The 22,139-nt window shown below is 43.0% G+C and overlaps 1 protein-coding gene across 4 annotated transcripts in view; it reads left to right on the top strand.

Moving 5' to 3' along the window:
- Positions 1 to 22,139, top strand: part of CDKAL1 (CDKAL1 threonylcarbamoyladenosine tRNA methylthiotransferase) — a 685,215-nt gene that overhangs the window by 518,810 nt on the left and 144,266 nt on the right. For all 4 annotated transcript variants that reach the window (XM_048839973.2, XM_048839974.2, XM_075125356.1 and 1 more), the window contains one exon: positions 15,380 to 15,442. In XM_048839973.2, the coding sequence (XP_048695930.1) occupies positions 15,380 to 15,442 (63 nt within the window). The remainder of the gene's footprint in view (positions 1 to 15,379; positions 15,443 to 22,139) is intronic.

Below are 22,139 nucleotides of genomic sequence, written 5' to 3'. Positions count from 1 at the left end.
TGATCACTTTACATAAGCTATTACCAGCAGGAGAGTGGGGTGGGGGGAGAGAAAACCTTTTGTAGTGATAAACACCCATTGTTTCATGGTTTGTGTGTATAAAAACATCTTCTGTATTTTCCACAGTATGCATCCGATGAAGTGAGCTGTAGCTCACGAAAGCTTATGCTCAAATAAATTGGTTAGTCTCTAAGGTGCCACAAGTACTCCTTTTCTTTTTTCCTTACAAGAAGACTTTTAATAGAGTAAAAAAAGAATCACCTCTGTAAAATCAGGATGGTGAATACCTTACAGGGTAATTAGATTCAAAACATAGAGAATCCCTCTAGGCAAAACCTTAAGTTACAAAAAAGACACACACAGACAGGAATATTCATTCTATTCAGCACAGCTATTTTCTCAGCCACTTAAAGAAATCATAATCTAACACATACCTAGCTAGATTACTTACTAAGTTCTAAGACTCCATTCCTGTTCTGTCCCCGGCAAAAGCATCATACAGACAGACACAGACCCTTTGTTTTTCTCCCTCCTCCCAGCTTTTGAAAGTATCTTGTCTCCTCATTGGTCATTTTGGCCAGAGAGGTTACCTTTAGCTTCTTAACCCTTTACAGGTGAGAGGATTTTTCCTCTGGCCAGGAGGGATTTTAAAGGGGTTTACCCTTCCCTTTATATTTATGACAGTTTTTCCTGGCAGCTTGGGACTTCATTACCTTGCCTGGTGGTGCTAGACACGCTAGCTTGCTACAAACACAGACCCAGGTCTGAACCACAATCCCCAAAAGCTGCAGGCTTAACTGAAAACAGCTTAAGAAGTGCTCCTGTCTCCAACTCCCAGATACCCAGTTCCCAATGGGATCCAAACCACAAATAAATCCGTTTTACTCTGTATAAAGCTTATACAGGGTAAACTCATAAATTGTTCACCCTCTATAACACTGATAGAGAGATATTCACAGCTGTTTGCTCCCCCAGGAATTAATACTTGCTCTGGGTTAATTAATAAGTAAAAAGTTATTTTATTAAATATAAAAAGTAGGATTTAAGTGGTTCCAAGTAATGACAGACAGAACAAAGTAAATTACCAAGCAAAATAAAACAAAAACACACAAGTCTAAGCCTACTACATGAAGAAACTAAATGCAGGTAAATCTCACCCTCAGAGGTGTTCCAATAAGCTTCTTTTACAGGCTAGACTTCCTCCTAGTCTGGGTCCAGCAGTCACTCACACCCCTGTAGTTACTCTCCTTTGTTCCAGTTTCTTTCAGGCATCTCTTTGGGGTCGAGAAGCTGTCTCTTGAGCCAGCTGAAGACAAAATGGAGGAGCTTATATAGTCTCTCTCTTGTGGGTGGAAACCCCTCTCTCCCCCTGTGTAGAATCATAGCTACAAGATGGAGTTTTGGAGTCACATGGGCAAGTTACATGTCCATGCATGACTCCGTTCTCTACAGGCCGATGCCATTGCCCACATGTTAGTTTGAACATTCCCAGGAAGGCTCAGATGTGGATTGGCGTCTTTCAATGTTCATTATTAGCTAAGTACTCCCAATCACTTGAATAACCCCTTCACACCATGTTGACCAAATCTGTTTTGTGTGCTTCCTACAGAGCAAACACTTTAAATACAAGCTCATAACTTCAGATATTAAAATGATGCATGCATACGAACAGGATGAATACATTCAATAGAACATAACCTTTGCAAAGATATGTTAAATGACATATAGCATAAAACATATTCTAGTTATGTCATATTTATATTCATAAACATATTTCTATAAAGCATTATGGGGTGGAATGTCACAGTAGATCAGGGATCAGCAACCTTTGGCCCGCGGCCCATGAGAGTAAGCCCCCTAGCGGGCCGGGCCGGTTTGTTTACCTGCCGCATCCACAGCTTTGGCCGATCTCAGCTCCCACTGGCCATGGTTCGCCGCTCCAGGCCAATGGGGACTGCGGGAAGCAGCGTCCGAGGGACGTGCTGGCCGTCGCTTCCTGCAGCCCCCATTGGCGTGGAGCGGCGAACTGCGGCCAGTGAGAGCTGCGATCGGAAGAACCTGCGGACGTGACAGGTAAACAAACCAGCATGGCCCACCAGGGGGCTTACCCTGGTGTGCTGCGGGTCAAAGATTGCCGATCCCTGCACTAGATCAAACCCATGAGTTACCAGTTATTAATCCAAAATCCGCAGAATTATGTTTAAAGCATGCTAGCATTTGTGGATTCAGAGTAGAGTAAATGGATTTTTAAAGACATTAGATTTTTTTCATCCCCTCCCTTCCTCTCATGGTGTCACTACAGGGCAGAGTTAAGGTTTCTGTTGAAGGAGAAACTTAAAATTATGAATAATAATGGATAGACAGACTATTAATCCTAAAGTACATATGTGAAAATATAGCCTATGCTCAGGATTTTGGTGAGTCTTGACTAAATGGGAAGTTAGAAGAGGCTGTGACAGACCAGAGTTAAGGGTGTTTGGCTGCTGTAACTGCATTTTTACACCTAACACATTTGGATTTTCTTTTAAATGTTTCCTTAATATTGAATTTCCTGTGTTTGTAATGCTTGGTTTTGGGATAATTGCAACATCCTTGATTAGTTTACTCAAATTACTGATACGTATTCTCAACCTTAACTTCATTTTAACATACTTTTTGTCTGAGAAAGTCCTTGGTTTTGTTTTAAATAAAAGTTTAATACATGAACTAAACTAAACAAGAAACTTAAAGGGAGTGCTACCGTATTTCTAATTATTTGAAAATATAAAGTATCAACCTTAAATCATTTTTTTTTAATTGTAACTGTCATGGTCAGATTCACCAGTACACTCTGGTTACTTGCTCCCACTCTGGAGCAGCACAAAACAGCCAGAGTATATGGGCCAGTTAAATTGAGTTTACTACTGCTTTGTTTTGCCAGTACATGATAGAGCAGCTGGAATGTACACCACAGTATCCCCCTCTCTCCTGTCCTTCAAATTCCCTCTGCCTCTTTTCCCTCCCTAAATTTTCCCATCCACAAATGCTCCAAATTCCCCCTGCCTCTTGCTCCTCACTCTGGTTATCCTCTCATCCCACTGTCCCCGCAACCCCCGGAGTCATTATACATTTTCAGGAAAAATGACCATTAATCTTAAATTAAAAAACCGACTTCAGTGAGTTTTTAACTATGAGAGTTTAGGCCAACTTTATAATCGCACAAAACCAAACACCCCTTTCCTGCCCCTTCCCCAAGACCCCTTCTCTGAGACCCTGCCCCTCACTCCATCCCCCTTCCCGCTGTCGCTCACTCTTCCCCACTCTCACTCACTTTCACTGGGCTGGGGCAGGGGGACTGGAGAGGGTAGAATGATCAGATGTCCTGATATTTGGGGCTTTGTCTTATATAGGAGCCTATTATCTCCTACCCCCATCCCGATTTTTCACACTTGTTGTCTGGTCACCCTAGGAGGGGTGTGGGTGCAGGCTTTGCGGTGGAGCCGGGGATTTGGGGTGCAGGAGGGGGCTCCAGGCTGGGGCCAAGGGGTTTGGAGTGTGTTAGGGGACTCAGGGCTGGGGCAGAGGGTTGGAGTGCGGGAGGGGGTGTGGGGTGCAGGGTCCAGGAGGGGGCTTAGGGCTGGGACAAGGGTGCAGGCTGTGGGAGGGACTTATGGTGCAGGAGGTGGTGCAGGGCTGGGGTAGGAGATTGGGATGTGGGAGGGGGTGTGGATTCTGGGGTGGGGCCAGGAATGAGGGGTTTGGGGTTCAGGAGGGGGCTCAGGGCTGGGATAGGAGATTGGGGTGTAGGAAGAGGTGTGGCGTGCAAGCTTCAGGAGGGGGCTCAGGGCTGGGGTAGGGGGGCAGGGTCTGGGAGGGAGTTAGGGTGCAGGAGGGCGGGCAGGGCTGGGGCAGACAGTTCAGGGCACGGGCTCCATCCGAGTGGCACTTACCTCAGGTGGCTCCTGGGTGGCGGTGCAGCAGTACTAAGGCAGGCTCCCTGCCTGCCCTGGCTCCACACAGCTCCCGGAAGCAGCTGTCATGTCCCTGCAGCCCCTAGGCGGAGGAGTCAGAGGACTCTGCCCAAGCCTGCAAGTGCCACCCCTGCAGCTCCCATTGGTCGTGGTTCCCGGCCAATGGGAGCTGCGGAGCCAGCACTGGGGGCAAGAGCAGTGCGCAGAGCTTCCCTGATCACCCCTGTGCTTCAGGGCCACAGGGTCACGCCAGTCACTTCCGGGAGCTGCGCAGAGCCAGAGCAGGCAGGGAGCCTACCTTAGCCCCGCTGTGCCACCAACCGGACTTTTAACAGCCTGGTCAGCGGTGTTGATCGGAGCCGCCATGATCACTTTTCGACTGGGTGTTCCAGTCGAAAATCAGACGCCTGGCCTATGAGAGGTTTGAAGAGCATGTTCTGTTCCTGAGATTATTGTGTGGGGGAGGAAATCTGATACTGGGTGCTAAATTTCTTAACAGACCCATTTTTAATTAATTCTGCTTCATGAACTAATGAATTTATTTGTAGATTTTCAGAAAATTAATTCTGTACTCAAAGAGTAAGTACTGTAATTTTGGGGAGTAAATGCTGTAATTTTAAATAAAGAGGTTAAATCCCTGTTTTAAGTTCAAATCTCAACCTTAACTGTGGAGTCACCAATGTTACCATAATCATGAATACATTTTAGTATTTGTGATCTCAAATTAGATCAATGTGATTTTTTTAAAGACACATTGGAGTTTTTTTATCTCCCCCTCTACCCCCTTCCCATGGTGTCACATGGGTCCTTGTTTAAACAGTAAACTTAAACTTATTGAGAAAAAAATTAGTGTTTGTAAAAGTATGGCACTGAAAGAACACAGGAAGCATAACATGCAGCTATGTAGCTTTATACTTATGTTGTGAGTTGAAAAAAATGCAGTCTGATATATGAATAAGTAATGCTGAAAATATCGAATTATACATTGTTGTTTGTCTGTCTTGTTATCAGACAAAAACTTTAAAACCGTGTTCTCAGAAAAGCAAAGATGAATAATGAAATGTATGTATATCAATAAATAAACCAGAACAGTGAGTCTGTTTTTGACATAGTAATTCAGAAGTAGATAGGTTAGGTCAAAAACCATAGCCACCCGCTGAAATGAATTTTAGTCTGTTTCGTTATAGGTGTGATCAGCAAGGCAGGAATAATACCACTGGTGGTAGCAATGCTGATAAAAATGATTTATTGCAGTGGTGTCAGAATTGGGTGTAGAAAGTTAGTTGCATTGTCACTTCTGCCCTTTCAGACCTTGCAGGGAACAGTCATAGGATCATGGTAAAAATAAATTACAAGCTTATCAAAAACTTCTGTAATCTGACTGGGGCGGAACAGTTTTCTAATCTCTTTTCTACTAGGATGACATATAGAATAATTCAGGGTCAAAAAGGGTAGTTCATTGGTTTTGATCAAATTTCTTGTTCTGTTCTTCACAACAACAGATTATCTGCTGGCCATAGTAATTTGGTTGTTTCGGTGATTTGGTGCATATTTATGGCAAAATATAAGTACAGAATTTGAAGAAATAAACATTCGACTCTGAGTACAAATTATTAAAAATATGTCCTGGCGAGAGTTGCCAACTTCCTAATCACAAAAAAAATACTGTAGGCTCGCCCCATGCCCCACCCCTTCCCTAAGGTCCCGCCCACCACTCACTACATTCCCCTTCCCTCGGTGGCTCGCTCTTCTCCACCCTCACGCACTTTCACTGTACTGGGGCGGAAGGTTGGAGTGTCGGGGGGGGGGGGGGTGGGCTCCAGGGTGGGGCCAGAAATGGGTTCAGGATGTGGGAGGGGACTCCAGGCAGGGGCAGGGAGTTGGGGTGCGGGAGGGGGTGAGGACTCCAGCTGGGGGTGCAGGCTCTGGGGTGCGCCCTGGGAGGGGGTTTTGCGGTGCAGGAAGGTGCTCCAGGATGGGGTGGGGGTGGGGATGAGGGATTCGGAGTTCAGGAGGGGGCTGTGGGTTGAAGCAGGGGGTTGGAGTGCAGGAGGGGGTGCGGACTCTGGGGTGGGGCCAGGGATGAGGGGTTTGGAGTGCAGGAGGGGGCTCCGGGATGGGGCTGAGGGATTCAGAGTGCAGGAGGGGGCTGCGGGTTGAGGCAAGGGACTGGGATGCAGGAGTAGGTATGGGCTCTGGGCTGGGGGTGTGCAGGGTCTAGGGTGGGGCCAAGGATGAGTGGTTCAGGGTGTGGGAGGGGGTTCTGGGCTGGGGCAGGGGATTGGGCTGCAGGGGGGCTGAGGGCTCTGGCCTTGGGGTGCGGGCTCTGGCCTGGGGTCGGGGATGAGAGGTTTGGGGTGCAGGAGGGGGCTCTGGGTTTGGGGAGGGCTTAGGGCTGGCGTTGGGAGTTGGGGCATGGGCTTACCTCGGGTGGCTCCTGGTCAGCAGCACAGCAGGGCTAAGGCAGGTTATCCCTACCTGTCCTGGCTCCGTGCTGTGCCCTGGAAGCAGCCAGCAGATCCGGCTCCTAGGCAGGGGGTGCTAGGAGGCTCCGCATGCTGCTCTCGCCCGCAAGCACCATTCCCCTTCTTCCCCACCCCTCACCCCCCATTCCCATTGGTCACAGTTTCCGAACAATGGGAGTGCGGAACCGGTGCTCGGGGCGGGGCAGCGCATGAAGCCTAGGAGTCGGACTTGCTGGCCGCTTCCAGGGCGCAGCTCGGAGCAAGGAGAGGTAGGGACTAGCCTGCCTTAGCCCTGCAACACCGCCAACTGGACTTTTAACGGCCCAGTCGGCGGTGCTGAGAGAAGTCGTTAGGGTCCCTTTTCGACTGGGTGTTCCGGTTGAAAACCGGACACCTGGCAACTCTAGTCCTGGCTATAGTGGTTCCAAAGCCTTTCTGAGTTACTTTGTCAATTTACCATACTGTGATTTTGCTTGGAATGTCAGCACCTGTGAGCAATTTAACTTGCAGTGTATCTCAGGCTGCTCCAAGCTCCCCTCTCTCAGTTGTTAGGCTGGAGTTTGGAACTGTAGAAGGTCCCTTGCAGGTCTGAGCACACAGGGTAAAATAGGAGGTGGAGCAGCAATACTGCATCACGTCCGAACACAGACTACTTATTAAGGTAAGAGTATACCAATTATGAGTAGAGCTGAGAGAATAATAATTTTGTTTTGAACCATAACTGATTTTTTTAATACAATGATCCAAATGGGAACCTGTAATGGGATTCAAAATGGGGAGTGACCTACTCTTATCATTATTATTTATTCCTAGACAAAAAACTATGTAAAATGAAGTTAAGGTTGAGAGTACTTAAAAGGAACTGTGGGTGAAAACATCCAAAGAATGTTGCAGTTGTCCCCAAACAAGCATTATAAACCCTATAAACAGGAAATTGAATTAAAGTTATAGTGTAAAGAAATCCAAACATGTTTTGGTATGGAAATGCATTGCTAAGGCATCTGTGATGAGGTACTGGCCCTTTACGGCCAGAGGCAGTAGTTGAGAGGTCAGCTACCCAGTTCCATGTGTCCAGAAAACCAAATGAAATGTCATTGGGCGAAAGTAAGTTGGTCCAGGGAACAGTTAATGTCTGGGAGAGGGGAGGTACGGAAAAACCCAGACAACTGTTCCTCCGAGGCCCTGAAACCAGGAGCCTTGTAAAGTAGGTGAGGCAAGGCTTCCCTCTCACCCAGCCAGGGTGGGTTTTTGGAGTTATTAGACATACCTGTGGATGATTAGTTGATTATTTTATTATTATTATTTTATATTATTATAATGCAGCATTGCTGTGGTTGTGTACATATTATTTCAATCCACAGTGAATTGGGCCTAAAACAATCTATATGTTGGTTTAGATTTGTATAGGTATTTCTCTCTCAAAATTTTAATAATCTGTTTTGCAAATATTTTACTCATATAGCCAGCATCCATAGTATAGCACTGATATTATTATTTTACTGCTTTAAAAATAAAGGCATGCTTTCAAAGAATTATCCAGTATCTTCAGTACATTTCTTATTACTCTATCTATTTTGTTCTATAATAATGTGGTGTTTCTGTAAAAAAGAGATAGAGTATACAGGTTTCAATCCCTTCTGATCTAAGCATTACAAAGTGTTTCACTACTGCTCAAAAATGAATATGTGGGGAAAAGTAAAACAAATTAGGATGAAATAGTTCCTTGTATCTTGGCACTATTGTTTTGGATTTCTGGATGGAATCACAAGGATCTTTCCTTTAATATTAAACTTACTGTGTGCTGGCTACCGATGCTGTCTGTAGTCATCATTGCAAAAATATTACACAGTTCAGGTTGCTTTGTAGTTCATGTCAGTTCTGTAGGATCATTGTTGAAAACTGCTATTCTTTCTGGAAGCTACTAGTTCCTTCAACTAGCATGGGATATTTTAGTGAGAAGGTTGCAGTGGTAATTGCACTACTTGGTCTTCGTGTGGAACAACCCCTCCTTCGCTACCACACACATGCACACACAGTTTTACAGTACATACATCAGGGGTGCAGCAACGTTTTAATCCATTTCACAGCAGATGCTTGCATGTTTTTCCCAGCTAAAGAGGGCAATGGAAAATACCTCAGTTGCCGCTGCCAAATAACACGATGTTTATAGTTGGTAGTAAAAGAAAGAAGTGAAGAATTACTCCCCCTCCACCTAGATTTAAAATGGCCCTCATCACTATTGTATCTGAATGCCGCTGTATCTGTACTTTGAAAAGGCATATTGAGTTTACCTCATCATTTCCATAAAACTTGGTCCTTTGAGTACTGTAGACTAAGGACTATAGGATTAAAATTAAATTTGTCCAGGATTCATCAGAATTTCACAGCATACCAAAACCACTCCTTCCCCAGTGGAGAGTACCGCCTTTCATCATGCTTGATTGTCTCGGCAGTCTCATGAGCCTCCAAAATGCTAACCGTTTCGTACGGCACTGAGGCAGAAAGCTCCATAGGGTGAGCTGTTGCTTCCATAGAGAAGGAGACATATTTCCTCTGTGTTCCCCAGGGGGGCCATATATCCTGTTCCACCACTGTTTGTGTGTCTTTCTGATAGAAGATAGCATTAGGTCTGTATTTAGTACGTATTTTTATTTGATGAAAATAGATTTTGAGAACTTATGGAAGGAAGAAGACTGCTCAAAATATGGATTTTTATGAGGCAGGGCAGTGTTTAATATAGTATAATTAGTGTCTAGATGTTTTAATAACATAGCATCCAATGACAGAAGATATATAAAGAGAGTACAGATTTCTTCATGTTAATGTTGTAAATGTGCTCCTTGATCTCAAACAATTGCAATTCTACCTTAAACTCACGTATTGAAGAGAGCTGTAAACTATACTGTTTAACAGCATTTGGGCAATGGTATTGTTTAATCCTCATAATATCAGGTCATAGGAGATGTATTATTATTCCCTACTGTGCTGATTCATCTACCACAGCTGTTACACTGCTGGGGTAACCTGAATAAATATGCATTAGTGGGATTAAACCAAAAATATGGTTTCATCTAGAGCATCAGTGATGCCTTGAAGGGAGGGGGGAGAGGATATTAGTTAAATATGTTCTAATTGCATTTTGAATTATAAAAAAGCCCACATTAAAATGAAGTTTCATATCTAATTTCTGTAATAAATGGATACTTTCAGAAGCTGCAGAAATATCTCTGAGAGCTGCCTGCTGTGTTTTTCATTTGGTTTTGGGGGAAGCAAAAAACAACCAGAGTTTTAGTTTGAATAATACAGTCTGCGTTAGCTCTGCCTGACATCAGCTATATATATTAGGAAAAATATTCACACAGCCATTGAGTATCTCTGAGAATGTGTAGTCACTTGAGTGCATGTTTGGGAAATATTTAAAAGCTGCAATATATAATTAATTCTTTCATTTAAAAATATATGTTATAGGAATTTGTGGTTGTCTGAAAATGTTTCTGCTTAAGTGTATAAGGCCCACTGAGCACTGATGAAATATGATTTTGACCATTAAGTATTCTGTGAATATTCTTTTCTGTTCTGGTTTTTACACTGTATTCATCACCAAAGTATCTGAGCACTTTCCAGAAGTGCACTGAGCAATGTGAATAGCATCTGCCATGTGTGGTTTGTTCTCTCTCTCTCTCTCTCCTTTTCCCCAAGGAGAAATTGTGGTTATTTAAATATATAGGTGGGCTTGATAGAGCTGCCTATCAGTATGGTTGCCCAACACTTTCCGTTATAAGACCCTGTGTTTGGTGGCTTATAACTTTGCCAATCTTTCACCGTTTGGGCCAAAAATGTACATTGTGGGTTTCTCAGTCATGCAGATATTTTGCGGGAGTCATGGAGGCGAGAATTTCAACTAAAACAGTTCAGCTGTTTTCCAGAACGAGGCTAGGGAAAAAATATGTTGTTTTGTCCATATTACAAAACTCTGGCAACCTTTTTTTTGAATTGCTCTAATGCCCCCAGACTTTGGAGCAGGGTCTTAAAATGTAGCAAGGGGATGGCATTTTTGTTAGAATTGTGCCTTTTGCTGTCCCTGTGGAAATCTGCCGAAATTTGGCCAAATTATGAGGCTTTAAAATATTACTGTCTGCACATGCTCAGTAGAGACTTCTTAGATTTTAGCAGCTAAAAATCTCTGAAGATTCTGTCCTCACTGAGCATGCTCAAGCCCCTGGCAGTTCCTAGTCCTGACCAAACAGCGCATGTGCCATCCCCACAGAGTGATGGAGCCACAGGAGTAAAGCTGGATTTATCCTGTAATAGCTGCTGAGCAGGAGTTTTGAGAATCTCAGTGGGACATAAATTTTCGGTTTAGGTGCCAAAGATGGGAGCTGAGTACCTAAATCACTGTGCATCTGGGCCATGCTACTGAGACTGTGGGGAGGAGTTGAGAACAGGAATTCTAGATGCCTAGCACAGGCTCATAAGCACTGACACGGGGCGGTGGGGGGGGAGGGGAATAACCACTATGGAGCAGTTTACACCTCTCAGAGCTATTGTTTTAGGCTGTATTCCTCTCCTTGGCGTGTTCTTATTCTGCTGAGAATATTTCATTGAGATGCATGGGCCACTTCACACCTCTCTGAACCTCCTATACTGCAGTTGGGTGTGTAGAACCCCTTTCCTGTACACTAAACTCAGATCTGGATAGCATCTCCACTCTCCTGTCCCTTGTTGCCTCCAGCTGGTACATGCATGCTGCACAGCCCCACGAAGGTAGCTCTTCTTGGCCTTCCCAGGGGCATAGAGTGACACAGAAGAGGGTGGATCCAGGACAAGGACACCCAAAGCAGCAGGGATGTGTGTGTAGAGGGCTTGGAGCAGCAGGGCTGTGTGAAAGGTGACTCAGAACAAGTGTGATGGCAGGAGCATTGGAAGAGCTGGAGCAGTGGTAAGGGAGTCTGAGCAGTTGGGGGTTGGAATATGAGGATCAGAGCATTGAGGGGAAGTGTTGGAATAGTGCAAGGAAGAGCTATGCAGTGGACAATGTTAGGGTGGCTTCAGCTTTGCCCCCTAAAATCCCCACATCAATCAGTCAATGACGGGTACTTATATGGTCCCTATCACTGTCGTAGCTGAGTGCCTCACAGTCTTTAATTTATTTATTCTCAAAGCACCTCTGTGGGTAGGGAAGTAACAATTATTCCCATTTTTACAGATGGGAAAACTGAGACACAGAGAGGCAGTCTTGCACAAGGTCACACAGTCTGTGCTTAAGGTCACACAGAAAATCTGTTGCAGAGCAGGGGATTGAACCCAAGTGTAGGGAGCCAGGGTGGCTTCCCTCCGAACCAGAGGGTAAAGAGCCACTCTCTCAGCCTGCATGGGCAGTGCCAGACCAAGCTTACTCCAACCCTCGGAAAGGGAGGGCCCTTAGTCCAGTGAGGGCAGGGAGGGAGGGAGACACAGGCTGCTGGCTGTTCCCTCCTGACCCTGCTGTCGAGCCAGGGGAGGCCCTGGACCAGGAGAAACCTGACCTGAAGGAAGGACTGGGGATACCAGGACTGCCAGCTGCCGAGTACCCAGAGGAACTGGAGGAGCCAGGCAGTAACCCAGGACAGCGTGAGCCTGATGCAGAGGGGGAGCTGGAGCTGCCAGCAGCTGAATACCCTGATGAGCTGGAGGGACCAGAGGGACCCGCTCGAGAGACCGGTTAGGAAGTAGCCCAGGGGCAGAACTCCACAGTGCGGTGGGTCTATTTGGTCAGCGGGGCGCGGATGGTTCCCCGCTGACCCAGTGGCAGGACCCTCTCCTCCCGCCACTGTCAGGGCCCTGGGCTGGAATGCAGAGGAGCCACCCAGCGGCTCGGTGGACCAATTGAAACCTGTCACACCAAGTATCTCAAGTTCCAGTCCCAAACCACTGGACCATTTGTCCTTTTATGTCCCCCCTATATCTGTGACCTCCCTTCAGAAAATGCCCTCACTGACTCAGTGCTCATCCCTGCATTGTTCCTACATTCTCTCCCCAGATCCTCAGCCTGTGGATCTCATTCTGATGCCTGCCTCTCCATGGAAAGGACAGGTGGGAAGGGAGAACCAGGCTGTGCTGGACAGGCAAAGAGACTGGAGACAAGGAGATGATGCAGAGTCAACAAAGGGACTAACATGCAGCCAGTTCATTCTGTGGCCAGGGTAATCATTGCCCAGGTGTCAGAGGTAGTGGAGTGGGACAGCTGAGCTCTAATAAATAGGCCTGTGAAGAAATCATTTTTTTAAAAAAACAAGGAAATTAAATACCCCAAAACTTTGATAATGCAGAGTTAAGGTTGCCCAATGGCTTTCTAGAATGTGAAGAATGGCTAAACGTAAACTTTGAAAATCAGGAAACAAAGAGTTACGGTGACACAAATGTAAACCTCTGAAAAACCAAAAATGCAGAATTAAGTTATTTATTACCTCGTCTGGAGTGGAGGGGACGGTGGTCCAGGGACATAGTTTGGGAGGCGTACCTTAACTCTTTATTCCTTGTTTTTCAGACGTTTGAGTTTTGCTGAACTTGATGTTCTGGAAGGGCATGAGATACCATTGAGCAACCGTAACTGCATGAATTAAGTTTTTTGTCAGTGAACCAAGAGCTATCACTACAGGGTAGCACACACCATACTTCTGTAGGCCAAGCACATTTCACACACCAGGATCTTGTTTCATTCCTCCATCTTCTAACCCCCAAACCTCTGTGTGCCATCCTCCCTTGCCTCTCTCTTTTAGTGACTGTACAGCTCCCTCCACCATCTTTGTAATAACCATTTTGTTTTACGTAGAGGAAAAAAAAATGTCCGTGTTTTGTGAGTGAGGAAAGAAACTTATATATCCTTTAATGAAAGAGTGCTAGATGGCATGTGTACAGGGTATAAGAGAGGGCATCCATGCTTTGCCTGACTGAGGGACACATGGCAGTTTGCCAGGAGTCAAAGGGCTGCAGCTGGCTTCTCTGTCATATAATGTTATTGGTTTTCTTAAAGCAATTACAATAATATAATAAAAAGAACATCATGAGCATTAGAAAAAACGGGCTAAGAAGAGAGGAGGGATGAGCTGTCACGAATACGGACAAATAAGAATTGTATCTTCTCCAGATATTTCTATGAAATCTGATAGAAGTTTCCAAGTTTGACTAATCTTTTTTTTGTTTGTTTACTTTTTGCATACTTATGTATTAATATTTTACTAAGGAGCTTAGTAAATTATAATGTACCTATAGTTTTCCAATTTATCATCATATTTCTCTGAATAACTGACAGGGAAGACATTTAGAATGCCTGGTAATCCAGACTGGTGGAGCTGACGAGTTGAAATACCTGAGATAGCCAATGTTTTTATTTAATAATTTGGAAAAAAACACTTTGGCATACCTGATGCTAAAGATCCCATGCTAAGGAGATCTGTTCTTTGGTGAAGACATACTGTATTGCTGTGCAGCTGGAAGAAGAAACTACAACTAGAAAAATTTATCTTAGAGATCACTAATCTTAGTGATAGAGAAACCAATTAGCTCATTCGCAGTCTCAGAAGAACTCTTCTTATTAGGTATTACTTATGCTAATCAGTATCAGCTACACATATGCCCCTTTTTTATACTGAAAACCATCATTTACCCTGCTTGTTTAAAGAGGGAGAGATTATTATTCTTGACTGTTTAGTGCTGGTAACTAAAACAGAAGTACTGACCTCACAGAAAAATAGTTATTCGTCTGATAACTTTAGTGTCCCTAATTATCCTAGCTGCAGGTACCTTTATAAGATTGTATTGGCCTGGAAACTAGAATTACCACATGCAATATGAAGCCATTGTATTTCCACTTTTAAAAGAAAATAAAAGTGGTGCCAAGATGGGAAATAATTAGGGATTTTCTTGTTGCATCATCAAAGATAACCTAAATTGCCTACTACATTCCGGCTGCTTAAAATAAACATTGCAGTCATGCAGCCACCTGTTTAGAGTCCAAAGTGCTATAAACATCAATAGATCCATCTAATTAGATGGTGAACTTGTCTGACTTAAGTGCAGCCTACAGGCCAAAATACAACCTAAGAGTTGAAGAACATAGCATGTAGATGCCCCTGGTTTACTTAAGTTTAGAGCACACAACGATCCATCTTTTTCTAAGCAGCAAGTTTTCTCCTGTAGTCAGAATGGAACTTGTATGGGATTTGTAGCCTCTGTGAGGCACATTTTTATATTAAATATAAAGGCAGCTGCAGTCAGCACTATTTTGTCAAGTTAGATGCAGCTGAAAGGTTGTATTTAATTTTCCCTACAGATGGTCTGATTAACTTCCATTAAACTTAGTGGAAAGTCTTTCATTGATTTCAGTCTAAGTTGGATTCAGCCCACAGTGACTGTTTTCTTCCCATCTCTCTCTGCACCATATCTTCAGTTACAGAAGAATTTGTTAGGGGCATTAAATATCATAGCATTTATTAATTGTCCAGAATCAGGGTTACAGCAGCGTTAACACCAAAAGAATAATACAAATAATAAATGAGGCAACTTTAAACTGCCATTAAACCTATTCTACTGTAAGACTAGACTATGAAAAATGCTTGAATTATAAGTAAATCTTTCCAAATTTTCAGTACGGTATGTTCCAAAACATAGATGATTTCTTCTAAATAACTTAAAATGCATCTCAGATATTCACAGATTCCTATGATATTACAGATGTATATACACGTGCCTTATTTTTATTAAGGTAATGCCTTTAAAATGATTATTTAATAATATGTTAGCTCTTTCTTGTGATATTTAATATCCTTACCATGCATAATCTATACTTCGCACGTGCAGTTCCACTAACAAGTCTGCAGATCGTACATGTGTATACTTGTATAAAGCATTTTAAAATCTGCTGTTCCTTTCTTTTGCCCTTTAATTTCTCTAATACATTTATTTATTTTTATTATTATTCTGCAGAAAAAGCAAAGAACTAAGGATCTATCCCAACTTTTTCATTCATACAATCCTTATGATCCTAAGGTAAGAAAAAAATACACTAGCAGTATGTTTTGTTTAGAACAATTTAAAACATTTAAGATAACTATCTTGTGTGATAAATATAAAGGTGAAAGAGAATGATGAAGCTCTTGAAGTGTCTCTAAGGCATCTTAACTTTCTTTTAATTGTAATATGTTAAATGTATAAGTGATACATTTGTTCATGCCTAAGCCTGAAACTGTATTTCTGGATTTGATATTTGTGAAACATACAGCTCTCACTGACCTTCCAGAAATATAATTTATGGATTGACAATGAATCTTATAAAATCAACACGTGGTATTTGATACATTTTTAAAGCTTGTTGCTCTTGAATACATTGGTTAGTTTGTTATGCCCATTAAGCCTTGAAATATGTGACCCTAATGGATTACCTGTTGATTCTGGAGGTATGATTGGAGGGGTTGCTTTGTTAACAGAAATCCTGCTGGGCATTCTAAGGAAGAAAATACACCCAATCATTCATGAGTTTAAGCATGCACAGCTGATTTGTAACTATTTGTCAGCAATATGTGATCTACTTTTGTGGTGTTGCTGTTTTGAGAAGGGCTAAGTATTTGTGCAATTTGGAAAATATTGGAATTTTTAAAAAGTACTAGTGAGTCATCTATCTGTCTTGTCATTCTTACTAGTAAGTTATGCCCCTGTGTGGAAATAAATGTGTGTTGGAAATAGAGAACTCTTTCCTGAATAACTTCATGCAGTTTGTTACTATGATATTTCCATACCAACCAATTATCTCGAGCATTGACAAATTTTCAAAAGCATTAACAGTAGATATATAATTGTTAAAATTATTTTCAAGTTACATCCTTCACTTTAATATGTCTTTTTTGTAGAGAGACTTGGATAGTCTGATAGTGCAGATGTTAAGGGCTGGTGGCAATTGACAAATGTTATGAGTAAAAGAAATTAGTGACAGGATTTCTGATGGGAATATTGCATTTTGAAGCTGGAGCAGTGTAAGATAAATGTAATAATAGATCAGTTAAGATCTAATAAAGAGAAGCAACTGAAGAGCCAAAAGCTTTGATACTCTTCTTCTTGTCTAAATTCTCCTGTACTAAACACTTTTTTTAATTCATCGCACAAGGAAATTCCATTATTCTTTTATTAGCACTCTTAATGGAGCTTGGCCATTTGTAATTCCTGCTGCCTTCCTGTTCATATCCTTTGTGGCATTATATCAAAGTATCCTCAAATGATTTTGGCTTCAGTTGTGAAGACTTATACACTCCTTTACAAATTAGTCATGAAGCGATGTGGAACTGAATATAAATGCTTAGATATATTTCCTTTTGATCTTTGTTTTAGGACCTTTAATAAATTATTAAAAGTAATAGAATTGCTTGATGAGTGATTTTTAAAGCTAACAAGGTTTACTCTTTTGGCACTTTCATTCTTGCTACATGTATGCATGTGTGTGTCTGAAAGAGTAAAAGGAACAAGAGAAGAAATGTAAGTGTAAGGGGGAACTCCTCCTTCCCCATTTTTTAAAAATTCTGCCTATGAAGGTTTTCCCCAGTGCAATTCTCTCCCCATTGGCAGTGAGCCTAGAGAACCAGCTGCAAGTGTTCTGGCTGCATGCACTTAGTTTCCAATTTAACCCTTCATTCTAATATTTACAACTGATAAAATTCCTAGTTTTTAATTTTAATCACATTAATCCAAATTGTATGGATTTTGTATGGAAATTTATCTGAAAAAAGTTCATGTCCGCAAGCAGGTCCTTAGCCAGCCATATAACAAGAGACGTCTGTGTGCAGTAAGTGGTCCCTCCTTCTGATCCTGCATGCCTAGTCTTATGTGTGCCGTTTTTTAGGCTTGATCAGTATGGAGAACCTGTATCAATAATAAAGAAAAAAGTTAAAACAGCTGTTCCAGGAGATTTTCCCTCTCAAAATGTGTACATATTCATGCAATTTCCTGCACTGTAAAAGATTTACAGGCATTTCAAAGTCTGTTTGTATATTAACTATCTTTCTCCCTAGAGGGAGAGGCAGTGGAATTGGGGTGCTTGTCTTTTGCAGATGAGAGGAGTCAGTTCTCATTTAGAAAAAATAATAAGAGAATTCGCAGTTGGGACATGTCATCTTTCCCAAACAATTGCCATCTCTGTTCTCATTCTCCTCAGATAACAAGGTGGAATGTAGAGAGACAGGAGATTCCCCCATGCCAGGGAGAAGGAGAGGAGGCACTTTATTATTATTCAGTGGCACTTTCATGCTTACAGTGCCTGCAGCCCTGTGACTCTTGTAACTACTGTACCACCAAGAGCCAGGTTGTAGCAGCCGTCCTGAAGACGTGAGAAATCTATCAAAAACCTGAAATCAGATGCTTGTGAAGTGTTCCCAGCTTTCAAGTGAAAAAATTAATTTCTAAAATGCATCATTTTGTAAAAAAAATCAAATAATTTTATGTGGAGGACTCCCCAAATACTTTGTTTATTAAAAGGCCACTGTGAATGATCCTATTATTTACATGTGCTTAACCTTCTTCCAGAATTTACAATTTTACATAGCTTTTCTAGAAACAGATTTAATCAAACTCTTTTTAAAGCTTCAGAGTAGCAGCCGTGTTAGTCTGTATCTGCAAAATGAACAGGAGTACTTGTGGCACCTTAGAGACTAACAAATTTATTAGAGCATAAGCTTTCATGGGCTACAGCCCACTTCATCGGATGCATAGAATGGAACATATAGTAAGATGTATACATACAGATAAGTTGGAAGTTACCATACAAACTGTGAGAGGCTAATTAGTTAAGATGAGCTATTATCAGCAGGAGGAAAAAAAAACTTGTGTAGTGATAATCAAGATGGCCCATTTAGACACTTTTTAAAGTGTTTTTATAGTCCTCTGTGGAGAAATACAGAGGTCCATTTCTGGGCAATTTATTCCTATTTCTGAAATACTTGCCTTTGTGCCTGTGTTTATATAGGGCATGGGTCTTACAGATTTTAAATCCAGCATTCTTGGTGGCTGAACACTGACTGTTATGTCATCTTTTTGTTTTATGTGCATTATCTTGTTACAGCACTACTATTTCTGCAATAAGATATATGGAAATAAATAGATATAGATAAAGATTCTCCTGAGACCTTCATAAACATGATATGTGTTTCTCAGAAGGCTATCACAGTAAGCAAAGCTTTAAATAAATTAAACTTAAATATTAGGGATTTTTCTTTGTTCTTCAGCTACACCATTCTCACTTATCATTTTTTATTGAATTTAAAATCATGTATTGACACAAAAAAATGCCATTGAAGCCTTTGCACTCTGCATTTTAGTGATTCAGTGTTGTACTGAGAGAAATCTTTGCCTTTCCTATCTGTAGAGAATGCTTAGCTTTTCTAATGTTTTTCTCCCAAATCATACTTGTCCTTTAAAGCCAGTAATCTTGTTGTTAAAAGATGTTAATGCAGCTGTGATAATAGTTTGGTGGGTCAAACTACTAAAATTTGGCGAGCTTTATATGTTCTTCAGAGCCCAATACACACAGTGTGTCCAGGTTCAGCACAACAGAACCTGGTACAGTCAGTGTCCTTTTTTGTTGTTGCAGGGTAAGCCCAAGTTTCATAGGTCACACTAGCAGTGATTATCCCCTCATTAGAAAAAGGCATGTGGTTTACAGCTCTTGATATGCAGGACGCCTATTTTCACATCGACATTCATCCAGCCCACAGACATTTATTGAGGTTCACAGTTGGCTCGCAACATTTCCGATACAGAGTTCTTCCCTTTGGAGTTGCCACCAGAGTTTTCACCAAGGTTTTCTCCATTTTGGCAGCCCACATCAGGCATTATGGCGTGCTTGTGTTCCCATATCTTGACGACTAGCTCCTGGCGGCACAGTCCAGACATGAGGTCCAAGTTTCAACCTCAATGTTGCTCAGCCTCCTTTCTTCCTTCAGAGTCAGTATCAATGCCAAAAAAATCATCTTTAAACCCCACACAATGCCTAGACTTTATAGGGGCCACTATCAGCTCCATCATGGTATGAGCCTACCTACCACGAGACAGGTTCCAGAGTCTGCAAAACTCATAACTCCCGTAGTCAACAATCCTTTGGTCATGGCCAGGACTTGCCTATCCCTCCAGGGCCACATGGCCTTGTGCACACATACATCACTACCTTTGCTCGACTTCACCCTGGCTTCTTCGAAATGTGGCTCCAGACAGTTTACTCGCCCAATCATCACACCATGGACCTCAAGCTAACAGTTCCCCCCAAGGTAATCTCATCCCTCCACTGGTGGAGGGACCCAGGTCAGATCTGCATAGAGATTCCCTTCGTACCCTCCTCCCCAAACAAGACTATTATCACCAACACCTCCCTCCTACGATGAGCGCACATGGCCAAACACATGCCAGAGGGAACATGGACTCCTTGGGAGTCCAGAATACAATTAACATTTTGGAGCTCCAAGCAGTAAGGAAGGCATGCCTAGCTTTTCTCCCACTCATCTGTTCCCATCATATTCTCATCATGTCAGACAATACCATGACTGGTGTGCTACATCAACAGGCGTGACGAGACTGTGCTCAAAAGCTTTGGAACTGGTGCATCCCCTACCAGATTACCGTATTTGGCGCTTATCTTCCAGAGACACACAATGTTATTGCAGATTCGGTCAGCAGATAGTTCGTGATAGACAACAAGTGGGAACTCCATGACACCATGCTACAGGACACCTTCAGCAAATGGGGAACTCTGACCATAGATGTCTTTGCCTCCCCATTCAACAGAAAATGCAGCACCTGGGACACCACTCTCAGGGCGACTCTCTTATCCTCCCCTGGTCGGACCAACTCTATTACACCTTTCCTCCTCTCCCGCTCCTACCAAGAGTGCATCACAAGATCAGATGAGACAAAACGACAGTCATCCTGATCACCCCCTATTAGCCCAGACAGTTTTGGTTTTCCAACCTCCTTTGTATGTCTCTGTCCCCCAATCCCTCTTCCTACTCTCCTCGATCTCCTCACACAACACAACAGCAACATCATCCATCCCAATCCACAGGTGCTTCACCTCAGAACCTTGTATTTGGATGGGCATAGTCATCAGACATGCAGAACATCCTCTCCAGCAGCAGAAAGGACTCCATTAGGCACTATTTCCGAGCCAAGTGGAAATGCTTGGGCAAAACACAATGGACTTTCCCTAGAAGCAGTGGGGATTCCCCTCCTCCTGGATTATCTCCTGTCTTTAAAGGCATTGGATCTTGCCTCAGCTCTCTCAAGGCCCACCTACTGGCAATTAGTGCCTTTCGCCCCCTGATGGAAGGATACTCCATCTTTACCTATTCGTTGGCTGCTAGGTTTTGGAAGAGCCTCATCAGAACCTTCCCACCTGTACAACCCATTGCTCCCCAATGGGATCTCAACCTGGTTCTATCTGTACTAATCAAACCTTCCTTCAAACCGCTGGTATCATATGCTATGTCACTCCTTTCCATGAAGGTTGCTTTCCTTGTTTCTCTCACATTGGTGAGAAGGGTTGGTGAACTCAGGGCCATGACGTCAGACCTTCCTTCCATGACTTTCTATAAAGATAAAGTATTCATGAGCCTGCATCCCAAATTTTTGCCAAAGGTCATCTCCCAGTTTCACGTTAATCAATCTGTTCACTTACCTGCTTTCTTCCCGAAGCCACATGCCTCGGAAGAGGAGCAACGACTCCATTCTCTCTATAGGTTTCAGAGTAACAGTCGTGTTAGTCTGTATTCGCAAAAAGAAAAGGAGTACTTGTGGCACCTTAGAGACTAACCAATTTATTTGAGTATAAGCTTTCGTGAGCTACAGCTCACTTCATCGGATGCATACTGTGAAGTGAGCTGTAGCTCACGAAAGCTTATGTTCAAATAAATTGGTTAGTCTCTAAGGTGCAACATTCTCTCTATGGCCATCGGGCCTTGGCCTTCTGCCTGCAGAGGACAAATTGATCAGGAGATTCCCCCAGACTGTTTGTCGCAATAGCTGAACGGTTTAAAGGACAGGCAGTCGCCACACAACATATCTCTTAAGTTGATTTCTGGGTGCATTATCCAGCCTCCGTAGGCCACAGGGGTGCTATACATTCAACGAGAGCCCAGCCTTTGACCATGGCCTCACTCTGTGACATACCACTTCAGGATATTTGTAGAGTGGCCATGTGGAGTTAAGTACACACCTTTGCTACACATTGCACTTTAATGCATGACTCGGCAATGGATGCCTCTTTGGGCATGGCTCTCCACCGCTAATCTCTCCCATTTGCATCCTTGCACTCTCCTCCAACTTAGGTAAAGCTTGTTAGTCACCCTCAGTGGAATATAATAGGGACCATCACTCGAAGAAGAAGAAAAAGAGGAAGTTACTTACCTCTAACTGAAGGTTCTTTGAGATGTGTGATCTCCATTGGTATTCTACTTCTCGCCCTCCTTCCCCCTCTGCTGCAGATCTATTGGATTTGCAGTGGAGAAGGAACTGGAGGGGTGATCAGTCTGCCCACCCTTTATCACCTTGGACAAAACCATGATGCGTGGATCAAAGGACACTACTTTCAAATTCTCTTGTCTCCAGGCACATGGAGTACATGCATAAACCCCTCAGTGGAATACAGATGGAGCCACATATCTTTAAGAACCTCCTGTTATGCGTAAGTAACCTCCTCTTACACACACACATGCTG

The sequence above is a fragment of the Caretta caretta genome, chromosome 2 (genome assembly GCF_965140235.1).
Source record: "Caretta caretta isolate rCarCar2 chromosome 2, rCarCar1.hap1, whole genome shotgun sequence".
NCBI lineage: Eukaryota > Metazoa > Chordata > Testudines > Cheloniidae > Caretta > Caretta caretta.
The sequence above is the reverse complement of the archived record's forward strand: the minus strand, read 5'-3'. Positions and strand labels throughout refer to the sequence as shown.